This window comes from Pseudochaenichthys georgianus, chromosome 23 (genome assembly GCF_902827115.2).
Source record: "Pseudochaenichthys georgianus chromosome 23, fPseGeo1.2, whole genome shotgun sequence".
NCBI lineage: Eukaryota > Metazoa > Chordata > Actinopteri > Perciformes > Channichthyidae > Pseudochaenichthys > Pseudochaenichthys georgianus.
Window position 1 is genome coordinate 19,259,357 of NC_047525.1, and position 24,050 is coordinate 19,283,406.

The 24,050-nt window shown below is 41.3% G+C and overlaps 1 protein-coding gene across 1 annotated transcript in view; it reads right to left on the reverse strand.

The window, feature by feature from the left end:
- Positions 1–8,356: 8,356 nt before the first annotated feature.
- The window catches only part of cerk (ceramide kinase), a 31,960-nt gene continuing 16,266 nt past the window's right edge, over positions 8,357–24,050 (reverse strand). The window contains exons 6-13 of the mRNA XM_034075231.1: positions 22,684–22,829; positions 18,937–19,011; positions 18,637–18,789; positions 18,028–18,127; positions 17,482–17,561; positions 15,136–15,335; positions 11,062–11,276; positions 8,357–9,420 (exon numbers count right to left, since the gene is read on the reverse strand). Of these exons, the coding sequence (XP_033931122.1) occupies positions 9,300–9,420; positions 11,062–11,276; positions 15,136–15,335; positions 17,482–17,561; positions 18,028–18,127; positions 18,637–18,789; positions 18,937–19,011; positions 22,684–22,829 (1,090 nt within the window). The 3' untranslated portion in view covers positions 8,357–9,299. The remainder of the gene's footprint in view (positions 9,421–11,061; positions 11,277–15,135; positions 15,336–17,481; positions 17,562–18,027; positions 18,128–18,636; positions 18,790–18,936; positions 19,012–22,683; positions 22,830–24,050) is intronic.

The following is a 24,050-nucleotide window of genomic DNA, read 5'->3' on the forward strand; positions in this document are numbered from 1 at the left end:
ACAAATTATCTAAAGACATACTAACTATGGATGGCATTAATTTGGCCTCCAGTGAGACTGTAAGGAATCTTGGTGTTATATTTGATCAGGATTTATCCTTTAACGCCCACATAAAATCAATTTCAAGGACCGCCTACTTCCATCTACGTAACATTGCAAAAATCAGCCATATCTTGCCTCAAAACGATGCAGAGAAACTAGTCCATGCATTTGTTACTTCTAGGCTGGATTATTGTAACTCCTTATTATCAGGGAGTACCAAGAAGTCAGTCAAGTCGCTTCAGCTGATTCAAAATGCTGCAGCTCGTGTACTAACCAGAGTTAGGAAAAGGGACCACATTACTCCTGTTCTGGCTGCCTTACACTGGCTCCCTATAGAACACAGGATAGAATTTAAAATTCTTCTTCTCGCCTACAAAGCCCTTAATGGGCAGGCGACATCTCACCTTAAAGAACTCATTATACCCTACTGTCCTACTAGGGCATTGCGTTCCAAGAATGCAGGGTTGTTGGTTGTTCCTAGAGTCTCTAAAAGTACAATGGGAGCCAGAGCCTTTTCTTATCAAGCTCCACATTTGTGGAATCAGCTTCCAGTTTGTGTTCGGGCGGCAGACACCCTATCCGTTTTTAAGAGTGCGCTTAAGACCTTCCTTTTTGATAAAGCTTACAGTTAGGGCTGATTAGATTCAGCCCCTAGTTTTGCTGATATAGGCTTAGTTTGTCGGGGGACATCTTACTTCTTCCTTCTCTCTGTCTATACCTGTGTACTCTCATGTTCCCATTAACCCAGCTTCCCCAAATGTCTTTCTTTTTGGTGTCTATATACGCTGGGATCCGGAGTCATGGATGATCCTGCGGTCCTGTGTCCTGGATCGCGAGCCCTGGATCTTGAGTCGTGGCTGTGGTCCTGGATCATAGGTCCTGGATGGATATCCTCGTGGATTCATCTTCCTATTATACACACATGCATTTCCAAACATTTGGACTACCTATGTTGCAAATGTATTATCTTTTCAACTTACACACGGCATCTATTGCACGTCTGTCCGTCCTGGGAGAGGGATCCCTCCTCTGTTGCTCTCCCTGAGGTTTCTCCCATGTTCCCTTTAAACTGTGGGTTTTCTCTGGAAGTTTTTCCTTGACATGTGAGGGTCTAAGGACAGAGGGTGTCGTATTGTCATACTGATATTCTGTACACACTGTGAAGACCACTGAGACAAATGTAACATTTGTGATATTGGGCTATATAAATAAACATTGATTGATTGAATTGAATCTTATTTGGCTAGGCTTAGATGAAGTTACTTTTGAATAGTTAATGCAAATGTCTCCACATATTACCCTAATTACTGTTGGAAGTTTACCTAATTACAATAAGGTAATATCTGCCTGTTTACAGTTGATTGTTTCAAACCATGAAGATAATTTTGGTTTTAAGTTTTGAGATATCCCCTCTGAAAGCTGTGTTGCCACTTCTGACTCTCTTATCCCCCCCTCTGTAACTGTGCAGTGTATTTATGGCTGTGCTGGGGCTGAGATAAAAACGACACTTTGAGAATCCAATATTGTTTCATTTTGTTATTTACCAGAAAGAAAATCTAGGAAAGTACATTTTCCGCTTGGTTTTGTTATTGTTTTAGGTAGTAATTTCCGCCTCACGAACCTTGTTGTCAACAAGGTTTGACAATTTTAGAGGGCTTGATTTGCAAGAGAGACTACGGATAAATAATTATTGCTAAAAAGGTATTTTCGCATGATTCCACCTTTGAGATTTAAGAATTCCTTCAAGCATGTTATTTGTCTCTGGGAAAAAACAAGTGTTTTTGTATTGAATAACAATACCAATAACAATGAAAACCACCTGTATTTTAAGTTGATAGATTGTGTCATGGTTGACAGTGATATAAGGGATTAGTGCAGTCCTAGGTCATAGAGAATTATACTTTTCAATTGCACTATTTCTTCTGTAAAAGGTATTACTGGTGATAAATGAATACAATGCTCGAAGGGAATTCTGCCCACAGCCGAAAAAGAGTGTTTGATTGTTGCACACATTTGAACCTTTCCTACAAAATTAGCATACATTTGCCTTAACTGCTTAAATAGTAAACTATGATAATTGTATGACATATCAAATGTAATTAAGATAGGAGAGTAATGTACATCGACAACACACTCGGAAATAAACCTTATTTAGTATGCACGCATTGCTTGAGTACACTTAATGTGGTAGTGCAAACACTGTATGGAGAAGATCAATAGAGTTGCATCAGTCCTGCAGACGCACAGAAGTATTTATGTCTTATTAGAATTGAAAGACTTTCTCATCCTCATTGATTACTTATCCGCTACAGGGACCAGGCTTCTTTCCAATTAACATGTTTGAGTGACTCCTCCACTGTATATATTGATTATTGTATTAGAGCCCCTGCTTTCTTGTTTTTAAATTATTTAAATTATTTTACCATGAATACCTACTCACATATTGACATGTGATTCCAAAGCTGTGTTGTGACACTATAAATAATGAGGGCCTGTCAGAGAGAGGAAATGATGATAATGATTAGAAAAGTCATTAGTGGTTAGTTGGTAATTGCATGATCCTAACAGTCTATTGATGAAGCGCTTTAAAGCTAATTGTCATGTGCCAACTTTAACAAATACATAATGTCAAAACACATTATTTTAAACATTAGAGCACATGAAAATAAGTGTCCAAGCTATTTTTGAAGCGTGTGTACACCTCGTGATCATTGATTGGGTTGGGCAAAATAAGACACGAAAAATATTTTGACATCATTAAATATACCTCAATAAATATATAGTTTTGTGCAATGGTCTGCTCTGTTTATATAGAATCTTTCCAAACTCTATTTCTTTGTTACACTCAATTATAGAGTTACCCTCTGTCTGAAACCAGAGCACAGTCGGCTCTGTTGTGATTGGTCAACCACTTAGAGATGTCCCGCCCCTTAGCCTATAATGTGCTATATGTTGCAGCACTAAATGGTAAATGGACTGTACTTATATAGCGCTTTATCCAGTCTTTAAGACCCCTCAAAGCGCTTTACATACTACATGTCGTTCACCCATTCATACTGAGCAGTGTATGTTAGGACATGCACTAACATGCATACACATTTACACACCATTGACCATGCCATCGGGAGCAACTCAGGGTTAAGTATCTTGCTCAAGGATACATCGACATGTTGACTGCATGGGCTGGGATCGAACCCACAACCTTCTGGTTGAAAGACGAACGCACTCCCTCGCAGTCACAGTCGCCCACTAGCCAATAGAAGCGCAAGTGTTACAACGTGATGTCACTATGTTCAGGAAGTAAACAAAGGAGTACTATGGAGGTGTTTCAGGCAGGGGGGGGGGGGGGGGAGTGTGTGGGAGAGAAACCTCTCTGGAGGGAACAATGGGACTTTCTAGACCATTTACATGCACACACAAACAGAAAACCCCAAAAGCATATAAGGCCTCTTTCTCAAAGATAAGGACAAAACTGCACCAACAAATCATCATGACAACGAGTAACATAAATGCAATCGCACGTTTTTTCTGAGTGAAATCGTCAATGAAACGTGTATGATCAGTAGAAAAGCATGTAGAGCCCCCCCAACTGTGTACAATACAGTGTTTCACCACACTCCACCTCACAAATGGATATTATAATAATATATTGATTCAAAAACATTGCATGGTTCCAGCTTTGAGGCCTGACCTCCAGCGTGTGCGAGTGCATTAGTGAGTAGAAATGTGAAGGTGTGAGTGGGCGAGGGACGCAGAGTGAGAGATAAGAGGCTGCTAGTTGCTCCTGACTGAGAAGATGGACTGTTATGGCCTCATTGATCTAAATCGCTCACAGGGAGCCCTTTCCAATCAATACAGAGAGAAGTAGGCAACAGCACTGCGGCTGTTTTGACCACCGCCCCTGCAATATCTGCTCTCCATGTCCCTCTTTCTGTGTTTCTCACATCATTGTTTTCACGCCACCCACCTACAATTACCCCTAGACTCTCAGAAAAGCGAATTGTTCTACTCTTGGTTGGCTCGAGTTAGCTGGCATGCTGTGGGAAAACAGCTATTTTGCTCTCTGTAATTATTGGTGTCACATTACTGCGGCTGGTGTACTGCTTCCTGCCATCGCAGCACCTTTACCTGACCTCACCATGCCCACATGCCATCACCGCAGAACAGTGTGTGTGGTGAGAAACAAGTCAAAGGTTAGGGGAAACAATGTTGGTAAGGTACAAAAAGAAGTCATACTTAATTCCTAATTGGAGAAACTGGTCAAAAAGGCCAAATCGGGTCAGTAATAATATATGAAGTAGGTCAATACACACATTATAAAGCCACTAGGTCACCTCAGGGTGTGCATGTGTCTGTGTGTGTGTTGGCATGATGTGGGAAAATACAAAATGATGAGAATGTGTTTTTCTATTATATTTTAAGTGGTAATCTTCATTGGAGAGCTGCATATTGGTGGGTGTGTGTGTGTGTGTGTGTGTGTGTGTGTGTGTGTGTGTGTGTGTGTGTGTGTGTGTGTGTGTGTGTGTGTGTGTGTGTGTGTGTGTGTGTGTGTGTGTGTTTGAAGGTGAGAGGGGACAGAGGGTCAATGAGAGTGTCAAGGGGACACCACAGCACTGTCATCTCCTGTTAAGAATTCTTTCTCTGTGTAAAGACACAATTGAGAACAGTAGCCTGTGTGTGTGTGTGTGTGTGTGTGTGTGTGTGTGTGTGTGTGTGTGTGTGTGTGTGTGTGCGCGCGTGTGTGTGTGTGTGTGTGTGTGTGTGTGTGTGTGTGTGTGTCTGCGGTAGAGGGTGTTTGCTGCTGTTTTGTCTCACCTTGCGTCGCAGGTAGGATGTGGGAATGGTGGGAATGAGATAGTGGCTCTCAGGGGGGCAGCCGACAAGCAGATGGAGAATAAATCAATAAGGAAGTAGCAAAGCAAGAAAATGAGGGGAAAAGACACAGGGAGGGAAAACAATTTGGTTGCCACCGAGGACAGGGCAGCTCGGTAAATCCCTGTTGTCTTTGCGGTCATACTAGACCCCATAGCAGAGTAATGTACCTCCATTTTAAGGACAAACGGTCGCTTTATTACAGATAACTCAACACCTGTTAAAGCAGCAGGTCAGCACAGTCACACTTTGAAAGCCACAAGTGGCAAGAGATAACTTTTAAATCTCTGTGGATTAAAGGAATTTAAGTGACAAGGACAACCTTAATTTAATTATTTGTCCTTTGGAAAGTATCACTCAGAAATTAAAGTCACACTCTTCAGTTTATGGGACCACACAATAGCCCTTCTTGGCTTTAATGTTGTCCTGGCTCTGACTTTCTGCTGTGCTCTGTACCGACGCAACTGATTATGTTACTCCGTCAATTACAGGTCATCAAATAGCCGGAACAACGACAAACCTTATCGTCAGATACTTCCGTATGTATAGATGACTTAATGTATAATCTAGTTATTTTGCTATGTCTGGCCGATGTCACAGGCATTGTGAACATAACATTTAAAACTTGGGGCAAAAGACGTTTGTCCGGGAAGCGAAGGGCTAACTTGCATCATGATTAAAACTATTTGACCGATATACCAGCATACTATATAGCTCTGCTCCATACATTTTGATAGATACAAAAAAATCAATCCCTTACGAGTCCTCCAACTTTATTGATGTTAAATTAATGGAGCCCTTTATGCTTACCATACATTACTTTCATTAACGTGGGTAAGGAGGATGCTCATTCCTATGTCTTGTTTCCTTCTGTTAATGTTCTTTGGCCTGAGAAGATGCTTATTGAATTGAAATGTCGAATTGTTCAATGTCAATTAAATGACTTTAATTGACTTGACACCTCGGGTATAGACCTATTTCTGATGAGCTTGTTAAACTTTGTTAGAGTTCCACCAGCGCATGGGCTGTGAAACCGGCATTGTCTGTAACTTCAAGATTCGTGGGATTACGTGGCATTCCAGTTAGACTGCTTTATTAAAGTTATCAAATTCAGATTACTTTTCAACACTTTTAAATTGCCTTTTTCGGTTTCAAAAACGAAACAAGAAACCAGACCAGTGTGCAGAATGAGCACAGCACGAAGCCATGAACTACAACTCCATCTCAGCGGAGACCTTTGAAGTCTGATGTTCTTTAATTAATCATATCACTCACATCAGAGCACCCTATTAAATTCCACTCATTCAGGGAGACAGAGAAAGAGTGAGATTGAGAAAGCCAGAGCATTGTGAACGCTGACCGACCTCTGTGTGAATGTGTGGGAGAAGCATGTAAGAGAGAAAAAGAGTGAATGACACATCACTAGCGTCAAGCACACCATGGAGATCAAGCACAGGATAAGAAAAGAAACATATTTCAACAACTTTATTGAGCATTATCATCAAATAAGCTCACTTTTCCACTTGTATTGCTGCTTATATATGCAGAGATAGAGAGCAGCAAGATTTAATAAAGTGAAAAAGTCCAATTGAATTAAAAATGATTGATTTAGCATTTTAATGTCTGGGAATCAGTGCTACTGTTAGCGGGCTAAGCTAACTAGCTCTAACTTTTCAATAATTCCATGCGGCTAAATTAGTTTTCTAAGCCTGCTAGCTTATTATTGCTTTCATAACATTATAGTTTGTTTGCTTGGACAGAAGTTAGTAGACATTCAAGCTTAATTTCATCTTTGTTTGCACATAATTTGCATGCTAAATTATTTATATGATCTGTCATAGCTGAAAACAAGCCTCACTTTCATAGTTTCTGTGTGTGTCTGAATGTACATTTGTATCTGTTTGTGTGAGTGTTTAGCGGATTCAATGCATCCCACTCCTTGAAAGAACATCATAAACTAACACAAGTGGGCACTGGAGGTGAAACATTACAGACATTGAGTCAGCATTAACAGAGTTATAGGATTCGAAGTGAGGAGCAAGCTTTTATGGTGTTAAAAGCTGCAGTGTGTGTGTGTGTGTGACAGTGTGACACATTGACATTGAATATCACAAATAACAAAGTACAGACTTAAAGTGTGTGTGTGTGTGTGTGTGTTTTTACTTTAGGTGCTTGTGTTAGCAGCAGTGTCTTGGCTGCAGTGAGAGAGCATCTGCAAAATGGCAGTCCACATCCACACACACACACACACACACACACACACACACACACACACACACACACACACACACCACACACACACACACACACACACACACACACACACACACACACACACACACACACACACACACACACACACACACACACACACCACACACACACACACACACACACACACACACACACACACACACACACACACACACACACACACACACACACACACACACACACACACACACACACACACACACACACACACACACACACACACACACACACACACACACACACACACACCTGTATGGATGATCAGTTACTTGTTAGTAGAATCGTTTTTGATGAATGCAGTTGGTTAAAGGGGCCCTATTATGCTTTTGGGGGTTTCCCCTTTCCTGTAGTGCGTTGTAGTATAGATTTGAGTGCATGTAAATGGTCTGCAAAGGCTAAAAGTTCTCTCCAGAGGGAGTTTCTCTCCCGCACACTGCCTGAAACGCCTCCATTGGAGTGCTTTGCTTTCTTCCATAACATATTGACATCACTCTGTAACACTCAAGCTTCTGTTGGCTAGCGCTCCAACACATTGTACGTGAAAGACTGAGAGGCGGGACATCGCTAAGCGGTTGACCAATCACAACAAAGCCAGCCAGCTGAACAATCAGATAAGACTGGGCTGTGGTTTCAGACAGAGGGTGAAAAGAGGTGATGCAGCTCAGGATATAGGATTCGAAGTGAGGAGCAAGCTTTTATGGTGTTAAAAGCTGCAGTGTGTGTGTGTGTGTGACAGTGTGACACATTGACATTGAATATCACAAATAACAAAGTACAGACTTAAAGTGTGTGTGTGTGTGTGTGTGTGTGTTTTTACTTTAGGTGCTTGTGTTAGCAGCAGTGTCTTGGCTGCAGTGAGAGAGCATCTGCAAAATGGCAGTCCACACACACACACACACACACACACACACACACACACACACACACACACACACACACACACACACACACACACACACACACACACACACACACACACACACACACACACACACACACACACACACACACACACACACACACACACACACACACACACACACACACACACACACACACACACACACACTTTTTATTGTCTATGTTGTTTAATATACCTATTTTTAGAAATGCGAAAGTAGGCTAGCATGCTCTGATGGTTTTGCTTCACAAAAGGGAACACAAAAGGTTAATTGAGCAGCCATACAATACATCATCTTTAATACAACTGTGAAGAATTCTGAGCCTGGCTAAAACCAAATGATGATTCAACAGTGTTTTTTGGCCAGGGAGGAGCAGCGTTCAGAGCCACAGGTGCACCGCAGCAGTGCTGAGACACACCAAATCACTTAGCAACCACTTTGCCTTATTACCCAGAATCCACCAGGGTCCTGTTAGTGTATTAGCAGGGTATTCAGCTCTTTTCATTAGTGCCCCTGGCTCATATCGGCTCTCACCTGGGTCACAGATGAAATGTTATTTCTCTCCCAAAAAGGGATGATCGGATTGCATGTGGCGTTTCATGTCTATCCAGTTTGGCTGCTTGCTTTCCAGGCCTTTCTTCCTCTTTCCCCAAAGTAAAGCATTATCTCCTTGGCTGTCTCTCTTTGCTACACGGGGAGAAATCCTGTTTGTGTTCTCATTCATGGCAGTATAAAACCCTCCCGCCGATTGTGGTGGCTGAGTCCAGATCAGTCCTGTTCAGCTCCGTTTCATCTGGCGCCTTGAGATCCTCTGAGCTTCGAAATCTGCCCTTTTCCAAAAAGTACAGATAAAAGAACGGAAATGGAGGTTTGAAATTTGGCAGTGCTGGCATTAGCAGCTGTGTCAGTTTTGGGTTAAAGCTGCATGATGCAATTTTGCACATTAAAGCCCCAAGCGCAGCAAGGAGATCTGAGTGCTGGATCTCCTTAGTGACAACAAAGAGTGCAAAATAACTTTTTCCTCTTAATGGCTGGGGATGGCAGCCACACCTTTGAGGGCATTGAGAGGACTTCCTGCTATTTTTGTTGAAGTTACTACACTAAGGAGGGATAGGACGCCATTGTTTGTGGTTCATACTTTTTGATATTCCAGGACAATATTGCCAACTCAGTTTTTGTTTCCTAGCAGCTAATAGTCCGATCCAGCTCTCAGTCCACTGAATAGTGTGTGTTTGGTTCCAATGTCCACAGTGTGCAAGGGTCTTCTAACAAACACTGCTGCTGCTCCTCGATACCCCGGGCAAACAGCCTGATCAACTGGGGCTGGACACTGCAGAGGGGAAAAAAGAGTGTACACACACATGAACACACACATGCAAAACGCATCATTTAGCCCGAATAACAAACCATTCATTTAATGACTGTGCTAATTTCAATGAGACTTTACTATCCATGTGGCAGATGTAAAAGCAAGGAAATGGCCCCCTGTGTGCAGACTTGACAAGCCAACTTGAAAGTTAGGAAATCGTTGTGGTGTGTTAAGTATAAGAGCGACCTAAAGCAGATGTTGGAATACAGATGGGGCTGACAAATTATAATGACACAATAATAACACGTCCTGACGCATACGAGGTAAAAGTTTACGGGCAGAGAAATAAGCTGTAAACAGGCAAGATGGCTTTTATGGTACAGTAAGTTGTATTGCCTTAATTATGGCTTTTGCCTTTGTCTGAGCAATGACACCTTTATTTTGACTGGATCACCTGTTGTTTACTTGCAGGCTTCACTGATAGTTATAATGTTGGAACAGCGCAGTATATCACAACTTTTAACTCGACATGGAGTTTTTTTTTCTCCAGAATACCCTCCGAACGTGAATAATAAATACCAAAAGTTTAATAAAATACATAAAATAACTCTAAAATCAAGAATGCACAATTTTTTATTATTACATTATTTCATGATTTTTATTTTCAGTTGTTTGGTTCAGTCATTGTGGCAACTTAGATTTAAAAATGTGTATTTCTGACTTTCAAAGCAAAATTCTTTCTTTCTTGCCGTTTCGCCTGGGCTGTTACCATTAATTATCCGCATTGCACTCTGGCTGGCTCACTCCAAGAACGATTAGCCGAGAGGAAGAGACAATAAAGGACGGACTTCTGCTTTAATTAAAGGGGAGTAGCCTTTTAACATGGGGAGGGCTGTTAAATTGGCACCATTACAGCGCCATGCATCATTGGCAAAGTACAATGGAGCGTGAAATAAATGATGCCTCCAGCCGTGCCACGCTGGCTGTGTAGAGATCTGATAGTGGGGAAGGCTGAAGTGTGGACAGAGCCAGAATAATAAGGGAGGCTAATTCCATCGAGTTGCCAAGATCGTCCAGCAGGGAACAGTGAAATAGTCTCCTTACCACAGACTGTTGGACACTTGCAGCGCTAATGGCACTGCTGCTCTCATTTCTGTCTGGCCAAGTAGAAGAACTTCCTTATCACCAGCTATCAGGATGACTTACATTTCCTCAATTTTGACTTTTAAAGGACATGTTGTTATGGTGTTACAGAACAACAACGCCAGATCCCTCTTCTTGATCCATCTAAAGTTTGGAACATGTGTTTATTTGCTTAATTGCAAAAAAAGTATTAATATAACTCTTAGTTTAGCATAAAGACTTGAAACTCTTAAGCTAACTTATTATCATCTTGTTTGTTTAATCAACAACAACAACAAAGTTTACACACACCAATCTGTCATTTATAGAGTTACATTATGTATTGGCCTGGATAAGTTACTTCTTGAAGTCCCTTCCTGTTGCCTGACTGATGTTTTATTTATTTATTAAACATTTCTGTCTAAATTATTTGCAACTTTGTTCGGTTGCACCTCAGTTATGACTAGCACAACATGTAGAAACAATGTGCTTGAAATAAGTACCACAGGTTTTTTGGAGTTGACTTGATTGATTAGTTACCTGACACGGATGGCAGCGTGAGGTAGAATCTCCCCGTCGCAGTTCCAGCTGCTGTGGGAGTCCTGGTAGTTGTAGTTTGTTTGAGCAGAGCATATGGGCCTGAAGCCCGTCTTCTTTGGAGTCTCAGTCAGGTCTTCTAGAGAATGCATCTCATTTTGCTGTGGCTGGAAATTAAACTTCCTCACCCGGTGGACCTCTACAAACGAGTGGTCAAACTAGGGAAGGAAGCAGAGGAAGGAGAGATGAATGGATGAGGGAACAGATGTGCCCACAGATCGTTCAAAGGTTAATACCGCCTCTCTCCGGAAGCACTTGAAGAGTTTTATCTCAAACTGCAGCAAGCGAAGGAACACAAGAGTCCATCTTGTTTTATGCTTCACCAAATTATATTTTGTGTCAAATTGTTGTTGAGTCAATGCATTTAGAGTGTTTTTTCTTTATTAGATACACTTTGACATGCATCCTTCATCCAGAGTCACAAGGAAATATCAACCATCATACAGAACTCAATAATAAACAGTGATGGCACTACTTATATTCTAAATGTATTGTATTTACTTGCACTATTTTATCTGTTTTATTGTGTTGCACTGTTGGAGGAGCCTAGGACCTAAGATTTAATCGACATAACTACACTGTAGCTATGTACGAATGACAATAAAAGCCTTGAACCTTGAATCTTGATTAAAGACACTTACTGTCTATTCTCAAAGTGGCTTTTCAGAAAAGTTGACTTGATAGATCAGGTCAAAGGTCAAAGAAATGGTTATATATATAATCAACATACTGCTTGTGATGAAATTCTTGGAGCAAAGAACCGGAGTAGATCGGAGAGCTTGAACTGATGTCAGAGATTGAAGGTGTATTAAGTTACTGATGGAGAATTGACATAGAGATATGCTGAGGAACCGTAGTGAGACAGCCTCTGCCCAACCAGCTCACTTCTTAATATCTAATGGCTATTCTTGGCATGTGCATCTTACCTTAACTAACCCTTTTGATTATAGGCTCATCGTGGGTGAGGTAAAAAAGTTAATTTCATCTCCATTGTCTTTTCATTGACTCCTGCTGCTTTTATAATGAAAAAGCAAAAGGGCATTAAGGTTTGTCCTTCTTTCTCTCCATTTCCAATAAAAGAAAATGGCCAACAAGAGATCAAATGCAAACTGTTGAAAGGGACAAAGGAGGTTAGATGAAATGGAGGTGCATAACAACTATAGAGAAGTGAGGGTAAGAAATTATTTTGTCAAAATCCCCTTTCATCTCACTCAGTGTCGCAGAAAGGTTCATCTCTGTCCAGCGCACTTTCTTCTTCACGGGGTGCCACTTTCCCTCTATTCCCTTCGCTCTCCTCCTTTTTCTTCCTTCTCCCCTCATTCTTGCTCTTTCTCACCCTCTCATCCCGAAAGCAGAGTGACAGCCATTTATTTCACATCAGACCCACTTTATGATTGCAACCGCTTTGTATTCATGCTGGACGGTCTGCCTAGAAGGCTTTCTGACAAGGCCATGAATACGTTAGACTAGAGCGATGCGATAGGAGCGATTAGAGCGAAGCGAATATTCGCATCGCGTCCGGTGTGAACGCAGCATTTCTCTCCGCTTGGCTGGACAGTGATGCTGATATTAACTGAACTTTGATGCAAAGTCCCACTATCTGTACTCATACGACTACTTGTCTACCTTTCTGTTTCGCAAGTGAAGCAGCAGAGACAGACTCAAGCTAGAAACCAATACCACTGAGGTGGTCATTTACGAGATATAATTAGTTTTTCACCATGAGAGAGGTCTGACATATGAATGACAAAAAGTAAAATACGGTAAAGAGCAACTTCAGGCGACCCAGAAGTTTATCCAATTTTTTTATTGGGGAAACAAGCCAATCTCTTTGAGAAGTATTGTTGGATATCATGCGGGATCGACCAGCGACATGAATCATTTCGTTTTCATAAAGTTAGATGTATTTTACCTGTATGTGAAATGTAAAGTCATACTAAATTACCTAGAAACTAGCCAAACATCTGACAAAGAAAGTGCTGCTTGGAACAGTTTTTAGGGTTGCTAACTTGCTTACACAAGGCTAGCTAATGAACAAGCTAATTGCTGACCACGGGGAAACAAAAACGAACAATTGACCAAAGTCTTCTAAAAGAGAGTAACCATAAACTTAGCTAGCAGCGCTACAATGCTAACATTTGCATAATAAACTGAGAACGTTCTCATTTATTTTTAGAAAATGTTTACAATGTTCACCTCAGTTTAGCATGTTAGCATGCTAAACCCAGATATGTGATTCAACTTGTGTCTGACAGTAGATAGTTAGCCTTCAGAAATAGCTTGTATTATCTAACACATACAGTAAAAAGAGCCATGACAATACAGTGCAAATACACAGATACAGCTTGCTCCCCATGTCCCACCCACACAGGCCCTCAGCTGTACAAGAAGGAATTGGTAGCAATGACCCAGATAATAAATCTATTAACTCAGCAATGAGAGCAAGCAGTTTGTCTTCAATAATGCACAAATTAAAATATAAACAGGTTAAATTAAGATGAGAAAATAAAGATTCTCAGTATTGGATTTTAATATATTGCGAACATTCTCGCTCATAAAATCATCTTTAGGGCTCTCTGAATTAGCATCACCAGGGAGTGTTGTTAATTCCATTTTGCTCACATAATTTCATTCAGTCATCTGGATGTAGTATATTTTAATGGGGTCGTGATATTCCAGGGGCACGCTTCATGTCACAGAGAGCAGGAAAATCATTCCTCGAGTTGCAACATTTCCCTGTAGAAACAGACTTTCCTTTATTTCCTTAATTTTTCTTGGTATTTTCTACCACAGGATCGTTTACATGTTGCAAATACATAACATCTGCATTAACATATTTTGCCAGACTAATATGAGTCGTAGTAATGTGCAAATTGGATGCACAAGTCTAGATGTGGATGTAAACTCAGCGTAGGATGTAACCGTTAGCTCAACAGTCTGTGAAGTGAACAGTAAAACAGCTACTGCAGGTGAAATTACTTACAAGATGCTTCTAAATGGGATAAACTTCCTAAGGCCCTTCCTGAGGTAATAATTACTAATCAACAGACTTCCCCTGGCAATACTTGTGCTATCCTAAGAGGGCATTAGTCTGGTATCAGCCTGTTCTTCCCTACAGCATAACCCTGATGCAGCGATTACCGGTGCCTCCCCGGACCATGGTGGAGGTTATTTATGATACGTGGGAAGGCACTCGGGCTAAGGCATTTGAACTAAAGTGAACCACAGTTGGGAAATTGAGCCGAGTCAGCAAAAGGAGGTGCTAGCACAGCAAGTGGGCAAACTCCTGCCTTCTGCTCGCTCTTCTACAGATTTAACTCGCTTTCAATTCATCTGTGCACGGCCCGAGCAACTCCTGACGGCAGGAAAGTGTTCTGCACCAAAGTGTTTGACAGGAAGAATAAAACGGTTTCAAAGTGTAGCTGTATTACAGAGACTGTACTCTTTGAAGGTCACCTATTATACAACATCTACTTTTCCACGTCTTGTATACATAAACATGTGTGTCCCCCTGTGTAAAAAGATTCTGAAAGCTTGAGGAACAAAGATTCTCTCACTTTTTGTCCTGATCCATTTATATAAAAACCTGATTTTGGCCACTTTATGATGTCATAACGATGTGTTGGCTTGTGTAACCATTAGCCAATCACCAACCAAGGTAACACCCCCCCCCCCCCCCCCCTATCACCTGAATCTCCTCCTAGAGCACCATTGTGTTCTTTTCAACCAAATATCTCTCAGAGGGGCATGGGGAGGGGCTCCTTATTTTCATATAAAGTAACAGACAGAGAATCAGCACTTTTGAAGCAGGGCTGAAACAGAGGGGATTATGGGATGCTGCAATGATCTGTTTGGTATTTCGAGCCAAACACTCGACATGTTTTGAATATATCTGAGACCTATAATATATTGATGAAAAACAGTATAATAGGGACCGGTTTTCTTAACTTACTTTAGAGGTATGAATTCATGAATTAAATAGTGCTTTGCATGCAGTTAAATGATACAGCTTGATACCTGGTCTTCTTTGTTGGTGTGTCGAAGGAGATGCGTGAGGAAGTCCAGACGGGAGCACTTCCTGACCAGGATGAGGTCTGTGGTGCCGTCAGCGAGGTGGGCAGAGGGCGACAGACCCTTTGGACTGCGGGGACACGCGCAGCTCATACTGGCCGCATTTATTGCAATGAACTTTCCACGGATAGTCCTCCAACCACCAACTGAAACAGAGGAGTCAAGCGTTGGAGCAGGACCACGCATACAGTTCATTTAGCTGTGATTGCTTCTGTTCGACTTACAAGACTCCTTTGTTTCTATACCTTCTATCCAAAGTTTCCATATTTAATATTTTCCATATTTCATTGAATGCCACTGCAATGCAGAAAAACACTTAGTTGTATAGTAGTCATGATTAATTATTTTAGATGTATAAGGGGCTCTAAGTTCATGCATTACCGGTTGTGTTTTTTTATAACTTTTAGATTTTTTTCGCAATGTTAAAACCCCTCCATCTGATATTGAAACGTTTAAATGAACAGACTTTGAGCTGCAGTGAATACACTAAACAGTGATTTATTTATTTATTACCAAGCAGTTTCGCAGCGTTTGCAAACATGCCACATCAGATTTAGTGTATTGTGTCAGCTTTCAGCAACTTACTTCTACAAGTTAGATACAAAATAATCCAAACCTTTGGATTCCTTTCAAACTCCAGTTAGTATTTTCCAGAAGTGCTGATGTTAGACTGACACAAATAATCTGTGCACCATCAGGTATTGGGTTTCGAAATTACACTGTGTATCTTGCCAGTGCTTTATGAGTCCTTAAGGTTAAGTGCTCAGCGTGTTACACATCAGCACTGACGCTTATCAGAGTCCATTAGGACCCAGATGTCTTGGCGGGAATTCTCAGAGCAGCTGATGATTGAGCCAATATAGGAACTCTGATGCTGAAAGTAAATAGTGTTATTGCCCTTGTAGGAGAGCTGAATGTCTTGTGTTTCAAAACGCAATTAATTTTAGCCAAGCAAGGCTTCGCAATATCTAAAGAGGAAGTGGTATGGATAGCAGAGTGATTGGATTAACCTCGAGTTTGCTTGTTGCGATTAAATGCACACGTGGCCTCCGAGTTTTTAAAAGACAGACGTGCCGGTTTCACTTCACAAATCACAGCTCTGTTCCCCCGAGATTAGCGACTGTTTACGATGGTGGCGTATCAAAGAAGCAGCATCACCCTCTGGGGCTGCCAGTGCCTGTCACCGGGGTGATAGTCATTGGAGTAAGCTGCGAAAAAGTGATCACAGACGTCCAAACCTCGGAGGGAAAATTATGTGATCTGGGAAAGCAAAACGATTCATTACCTTTCTCCCTCATTTTCGCAAAGCAAATTTACAGAGGTGATAACGCAAACCGACGATAACAAGCCCGCTGAGGTTACATAAAAACAACAATATTCTAATTGGGAAGCAGTGATTAAAGCTGGAATTAAAAAAAAACTCGACTGTATAAGAAGATTTTTTTCCAAATGAGTATTTGCTTTCGGAGGAGAGGCTGGCTCATTTGCACAGAGCGAGTGTGCCGTGCCTCATTGATTTAGCAGTGGTCTGAGATTCCATCGCCAGAAAAAGATGAGAAAAAATAAAAGGTCCCAAAGCAAACGGCAGCACTGGCGTGAGACACACCCCCTGTCAGAGCTGGCAACACTACATTTCTTACTGATTAGACACTTATTAGAGAGGAAAAAACGTCTACAAATTACTTTCTGTATTTCATATGCCTCCAGGGGTTTGTTCAGCAGTGTCAGTGGGTTGAGAGAACCATAGATTATTAAATGTGTGTATCGTTGTGACGGTCAGGGGGACAGACGAGGGAACAGAAGGTGACGTCCTACTCGAGGCTGAGTGGACAGACACCACCCTGTCAGAGAACATGTCATTTCATCAAGTAGAGGCAAGGGTGGATGCGGGAGATTTGGAAATCGATAGTCGGAAAAAAATTAAAAAGGCTCCATTGTTGGGGCACGGCAGGGAGTTGTGCAGTGTCACTAAAATCAGTTTATATTTTCGCGTCAATAACTCATCAAGAATCTCATCAGGTATTCTGCCGTGGTGCGGGAGAATAACAACCCCAACTGAAAAAGAAAGAAAATGAGATTTTTGAGAAGATGATTATTTAAAGTCCATCTCAGGTATTGCAGAATAGAAACGTAAAGGGAGAAGAAAGACAGCGTGGGTTTTGCACACGTCTCAGAAGTTTAGAAATAGTTAGAAAATAGACGAACAAGCAGATAATGAGGCAGAGACAAGAGAAGTTCATTTTCCCGTATGATTACTTTGACATATTTTGTGTGATAACCCCAAAGTCGTACCTTTATCAGACTCTTCCTTCTCCTCTGACATCTCCCACTGCGTGTCCTTTGATGAGGGCTTATGCTGACAGACGCTGCACCTAAAATATTAGCATAACCTTGTTTTATCATGATCAAACCATCAGTGTTTGCAACTGACATTCAAGGTTTTAACGAGCTGAGATGACTCATTATGAGGGAATAAATGTATTCCATCTTAACAGGGTCCACCTTAGGTTAAGCTATTTATGTTTAAGTCACTTTTGTAGGAAATCCTCAAAGAAGTCTGCTGCCAGAAACGCCTTATGTGGCATAATTATATGTTTTATGGTAAAATAGATGCCAGGAAACATGGAGTCTTACAGATGAATGGTTTTTGGACTCCATAACAAATGCAAACATTACCTTTTTCTGAAAATACCAAATGTGCTTTCAGTCTATAACACATCAGATAGTCTTCCTGACAATATAAAGTATCCCATTTAAGCTCTGGCAGGTGCACCGAGCATCAGATAAGTAAGCACATTGAAAAGCTATAGAATTGGATATCTGTCATGCTGTGTTTACCCGGATCGACACTGCAGCTTGTCTCTGGGATCCCCTATGTCAGCAGGGAGGAAAGAGATGGAGCCTTCGTAGTAGTTGTGACTCAGAAAGGTTTTCACACCTGGAACAAAACAACAAAGTGTGGGCAACAGAACACATTTGAGTATAAATGCTCCTTGTCTATATATAAACGAACCTGTCCATGCACAGGCAAACGGATTTTGTGATATCTAAAGATCATACAGGTTTATTTTTCAACAAGCAGTTTTTATGCACACGTTAACAACTTGTTACACACTCATCTGTGCCGTTGGACCCAGTTTAGTTTTGCTGTTTCATAACTTCAATCATAAACTTGCTGCCTCTGTTTAAAGCCCCTTCCAGTACAATGTGTGCAAGTATTTAAGTGCGGACGCAGTGGGAGGATGAATCTTGCCGATGTTAGTGAGTCCCACTACGGAGCTACACTTGCACTGAATCCACAAAGGCAGAGTCTGTGTGTTAGATTTATATTTTTAATCCTCCAAAGTCTGGAGCGAAGGCAGGAAGAGTCAACTCAGGGATACACTCCAGGTAGAAAGGCCTAGCTTGTAGATTCACCCGGGGTTATAAAAATGACGGCCCTCATACCTGACAGGTCATATCTAGCGGGACCCATCCATCTCTTCCTTTCGCTGTCTTTCAGTACATCACCATAGAAACCGTATCCAAGCAACGAGACAGAGTATCTGAGAAAGCTGTCGTTGTGGTGAACTGAGCACACGTCCATCGGCTGGGAATCACCTGCGAAGAGATATTGAGTAAAGTGTTAAAAAAGCCAAACAGTTGTTTGTGGCTTCCTGCACAACACTGATGTACACAGCACGCCACCCTGACACATAGCGTGCGGTAAGTCATGTAAGTGTTTTCCAAATACTGGTATGCACTCACCCACAATGATGTGTAAAGCAGAAGTAACTGGATCGTTGGTTCCCACTGTGGCAAAGCAGATACAATCAGTGGACCCTGTTGGGTAGGAGACACACAGGTCAATAGTCAGCCATTATAGCCCGGGTATTGACAAGTTAAACACACTGCAACCTATAAAATGACTACAGCGGCACAGAAACTGTTTTCACCAAAATAAAAAGATATAGCAAACCTCCAATATTTTAAAAAGCAGTGTGTATAGGCGCTTTTTCTCAGCATAAACGGGATGAAATGCTGTGTTCTCACTTCATGGTGCGGAAAAGCACTACTGGAATATACATTTTCTTCCCACTGTAGTCATCTAAAACATTTGGAAAGGGAGATGTATTCACTTGTTTGCAATCTCTAACCCTAGCTTATACTACAACTAGCAACAACTTGGCTTCTTGATGCTAAGAGGGCCTGGCATTTTCAGTGGTAGAAAGTTACTAAAGTTAGCGTTTAGCGAAGCTCTTATTTCTGCAGGCTGTATGTAAAGTAAAATGCTCAAAGTGATTATGCTAACATGCAGGTATAATGTCTTAGAATAGCTTGCTACTGTAGCTGGCTAACATTAGCTTATTAGCAGCACTGAACATAAAGTACAGTCGAGGTCTTTTTTTATTTTGTTCATAAACCAAAGAATTTGATTAATTAAATATGTGAATTGACCAATAAGCAGGCAAATAGATATCGAGACGTTTTATTGCAAACCACAAATATGTTGTAAACCTCCTGTAGGGGTTGGACAACATTTCTGCCAATCAGTTAAAAGAAATGTGGACTTTCTTTTTTAACAAGATCGGACGATTTCCCCTTTTTTAATGAGTGAACCTTTCTTATTTCCTTATTTTCATGCATCAGCAATGGCCAGGAGAAATGACCTAATGCCATTGTCATGCCATACTTTAAAATACTGTTCTTCCGCCATTGCTGCAGACAGGAAGTAAATCACACGATGAAATATAAACGGACCTTACAAAGGGCAGTTTTATGTGTTGATTTCTACAGTTGTGCAACTCTATTAGCATGTAATTATGTATGTATGTATGTATCACATACATCTCTTAGTTATATTTAAAATCAATCGTTTTTGGTCGTAAAGTGAACTAATCGGATAGCTCCGGGGGCCCGGGTTATCAGCAGCTCTCCTCAGCCAACAAATGAAGGATAAGAGAAACCCCCTGCCTTGAGAGAATGTTAGATATTACATTTTTCAACTTGAGAGACAGGCTCTATCTCTCTTTCTGCGCCACACGGCCTCATTTCAGACCTATCTGCCCCACTTTGATCATCTTCAAGTGGTGAAATGGACCCACTGCTACTGATAAAAGACAGAGAGAGTGAGGCAGAGAGGAGAGGACAGAGTGAAATCTAACTAGTGATGTTTTGAGCTGGCTCGCAGAAGCGTGACAGGGCAGATGTGGCTCGTCATTCAGCAGTGGACACACCGATGAGTATGAAGATGAGAACTTTCTCGGCCACAGTCTGTGGATGTCCCTTATCTGCCATTTGCTTCCTTTTTCAAAGCTTTATAATCACATCCGAATCCTTTTGAATCCCTCCACACAGCCCTGCACTGCCTGCTATTTTGCTAGTAAAAAAAACAGTGACATATGTTATTTGACTCTTCTAAAGCTACTCAGTAAAAGCCAACTGACTTTGAATGGGTTTAAGTGGCACACACAGATGTTCAATGATGTTCAGTCAGTGCTAAGATGTTCAATGTTACATTTCCCTTAAGTCACTCAACCGCATTAGCCTGTTGGCATATTCGGAGGAGAAACTGTCACAAAGCACTTCCCCAGCCGAGAAGCTCCACTTTTCATCTGCATCTTCCCCCAAAACCGTCGCGCCAGTAAGATCATGTCGGCAGTGAAATTATCTTCATCTCAAGAACAACAATGGAGTCGAGATGCTTTTAATGCGGCGCCAAAAAACATGTTTTTGTTGTCTGAATTCTCAGTACATGAATGTATTTATAGCTGCACTAGTGACTGTATCTCATAAGGATAGCAGTAAACACTCCCCGACTTGACAAGTGGACATTAGAACAACAAATAACTTTCGCTTCCTTCAACCGGCTTGGGTAAGGATTAACCAGCATTCCTTACACTGCCTTTGCCTATGACCCTAGGGGACACCTAAATTGCTTTTCCTGATGGCCTTTTTTGTACATTTTGTAAAGGGGGATTCTCCCCGGCCCTTTTTTTTCTATTTTCCATTAGTCTATTTGATTTTTCTTAATGCACTCTTGCACCTTTTTAAATAAGAAATACGAGGAAGAAACCCCATAAAGTATCACTGCCCTAACACATTGCCTGTATACATCTTTAAATAATGTTATGAACATATACTTTCATTAGAGAGGAACAACAGGTTAAAGACCTTACTTATAGAGCTGTGCGCTGTTTTTGATAGCCTCTTCTGCGGGGAATTCATTTTTTTTGTCCTATCCCATTATTTTCCATTGAAGTATACATCTTAAAATGTTATTACAATTGTATACTTTCATTAAGGAAGAATAAAAAGGTTAAATAACGTTCCCCTACAGCTTGACCCTCTAGTTCTTCTGGAGGTGTTCCTTAAAAGTCAGTTACATTAACTAAACGTTTTTGGGACTATTTTCTCCTGTGGATTAATCCAGCATACTTGGAATTCCACCGAGGCCGCGTCCTTGGTTTGGGGGTAATTTCGAGGCTGCACATGGGTAGACTTCGCGTCCTTAAAATCCCCACAATGCTTAGCGCACGGACCAATTTCCCCAAATCTGTGGCGGAAAATGTAAGGCAGGGCCTCTAATATGACGCACACCTGCACACTTGCTGTTCCACTCTTCGTTTTCCGAATGCCAGGAAGGATTCTTGCCTAGCTTCTGAAGCATGTGACTCGGAAGACATGTGCTACCAAGCAAGCATCCTCGCGATTGAGAAACGGCCACATTGTGTCCCTCTCTCCCCTGGTTTAACTTGTCTCCTCCCACTATGCACTCATCAGGTGTGCTGTTGAATACAGGTGAGGAAGGGGGGCGTGGCCCTGGGGAAGGGAGAGGGAAATGTTTGTATGGAGTTTGTTGAGAGCCAGAGGAAAGCCTGCCCTCGCAGCGGGTGTTTCTCAATGTCAAGGAAGGATCCTTCAGAGCCACTATTTCAAGGATGCTACGTCATCGAATCCCGCCGAAGGACTGTTCCAATGTACAGGATCCTTGGAATTCTACCGAAGACTGAGTCCAATATTTTAAACGCCTACGCTATTACCATTAAGTCTCCTATCGGTTTCCATGCACTGTGTTTCTAGCTCATGAAAATTACTGTGATTTCAAAATGTCACACAGCACTTGGACTGATTGACCCCCCGCGGCCCCTGGTGGGACCCCCTGCCACTTCACACAAAAGTATTTTAAGGTATACAATGTCAGAAGGCAAATATGAGTGCAATTTGTGACATCAAGTTTATTTGAAGTATGTCATTATGATGGAGCGATTTCCTAAATATCGCACTTTGCCGACCATTTACATGCACACAAACCTATACAACACTACAGGAGAGGGAAACCCCCAAAAAGCATAAAGGGACCAATTTAATTCCAAAACACATGTGAATACCATATTCTTCCTTTACCAGAGTTACATTTCTTTAATATTATGATAAATATTATAACAAATCATTTCCCCCAAAGCCGTTCCTCCTGCACTGGATATGGTTATTAATGATATGACCAAAGCTCACCAGCAGGAATGATCCCGATGTGCACAGAACACGGTACCAACTCAGCGTCCGGTTGGTTCGGGTCCACGCCGTTGTCCGTTTGGGTCCTGCTGATTAATCCGTGCAGGATCTCACTGAACATCCCATCTCCACCCACACACACCACCCTGGGCAGACAAGTTATATCAGTATACACAAGTTTAACATTAGTTCTGTGACACATTTGCTTTTTATCATTAGAAAACTACTATTTTGCCAGAAAACCTTGACACTAATAACAGCAGGCTGCGAGTCTAACAGCGAACAATCATTAAATTAATAGGAAAATCACACTGTGCCACCCAGCATTACACCAATTTATTTTTTTTGTCTTTCCCAAAACCTTACAGAGATGGACCCAGACTTTTTATGAACTGCAGAGAAAAAAGCATAATGGACTCCAACTCTGCGGGACTGAATATCTGATGAATAGCAGCTGTAGACAGCGGAGTAAAAACCTTTCATGTTATTGATGCACCTAATGTTCAGCTATCAGCTGCAATTTACCCTCGCATGCCCCCTTTATTCACAGTCCTGAGCTGCAACATCATGTACAAAATTGTTAGAAATGGTAAATTATCCTCTACTCATTCCTCTCATGAAGTACCACAGGGATCCGTCCTGGGGGCATTTCAAAGCATAGAATATCTTTAATACAATCTGTTTTGAATGAACTTAATTGATAACCATGATGCTTAGGATAGATTCTATTCACTAAGGATATCCCCTGACTTTTTCCCCAGCACCTCAAGCAGGGAAACGTTTCAACTTCTCCTGTGAAATATCTTAACTTCTACTACACAATATTTTACACAGACTATTTATTTTACCCAGATTTCAAATCCTACAGATCCACTCACGATGACATGTGTGGTTTTGCAGGAAATGGCTAAAGAACCAATGAATGAAATGCCAATAATGTTGCATTGATGTTACCCACAGCATGGATTGTAATCCCTTATTATATATGTACTTTAACTGTAAAGCCAAAACCAAAGTCAAAATAAAAACATGGCCGACAAGTTTGAAGGAATAAGTCGTAACGAAAGGATGAAAACTGTATCACTTTGTTACAATGCCAGCATGTTTACTCAAGCTTATAAACCAACAGTTTGCCAAATGATCTACAGAGAGTCAGTGATATAAGGTTACACAAGGTTACAGAAAACTAATTCTGGAAATGCAAGTCAACATGTGAGATTATCCAAATGAGTGTAGTTGAGTTGAGACGCACAAATGCACATGGGGCAGTGTATCAGTGATTACAATCTGACACGACAGATTGCAGCACAACAGAGCTTCATTACAAGCTCCTAAAAGGCGATAATTGATACCCAGCTCAGGGGAGA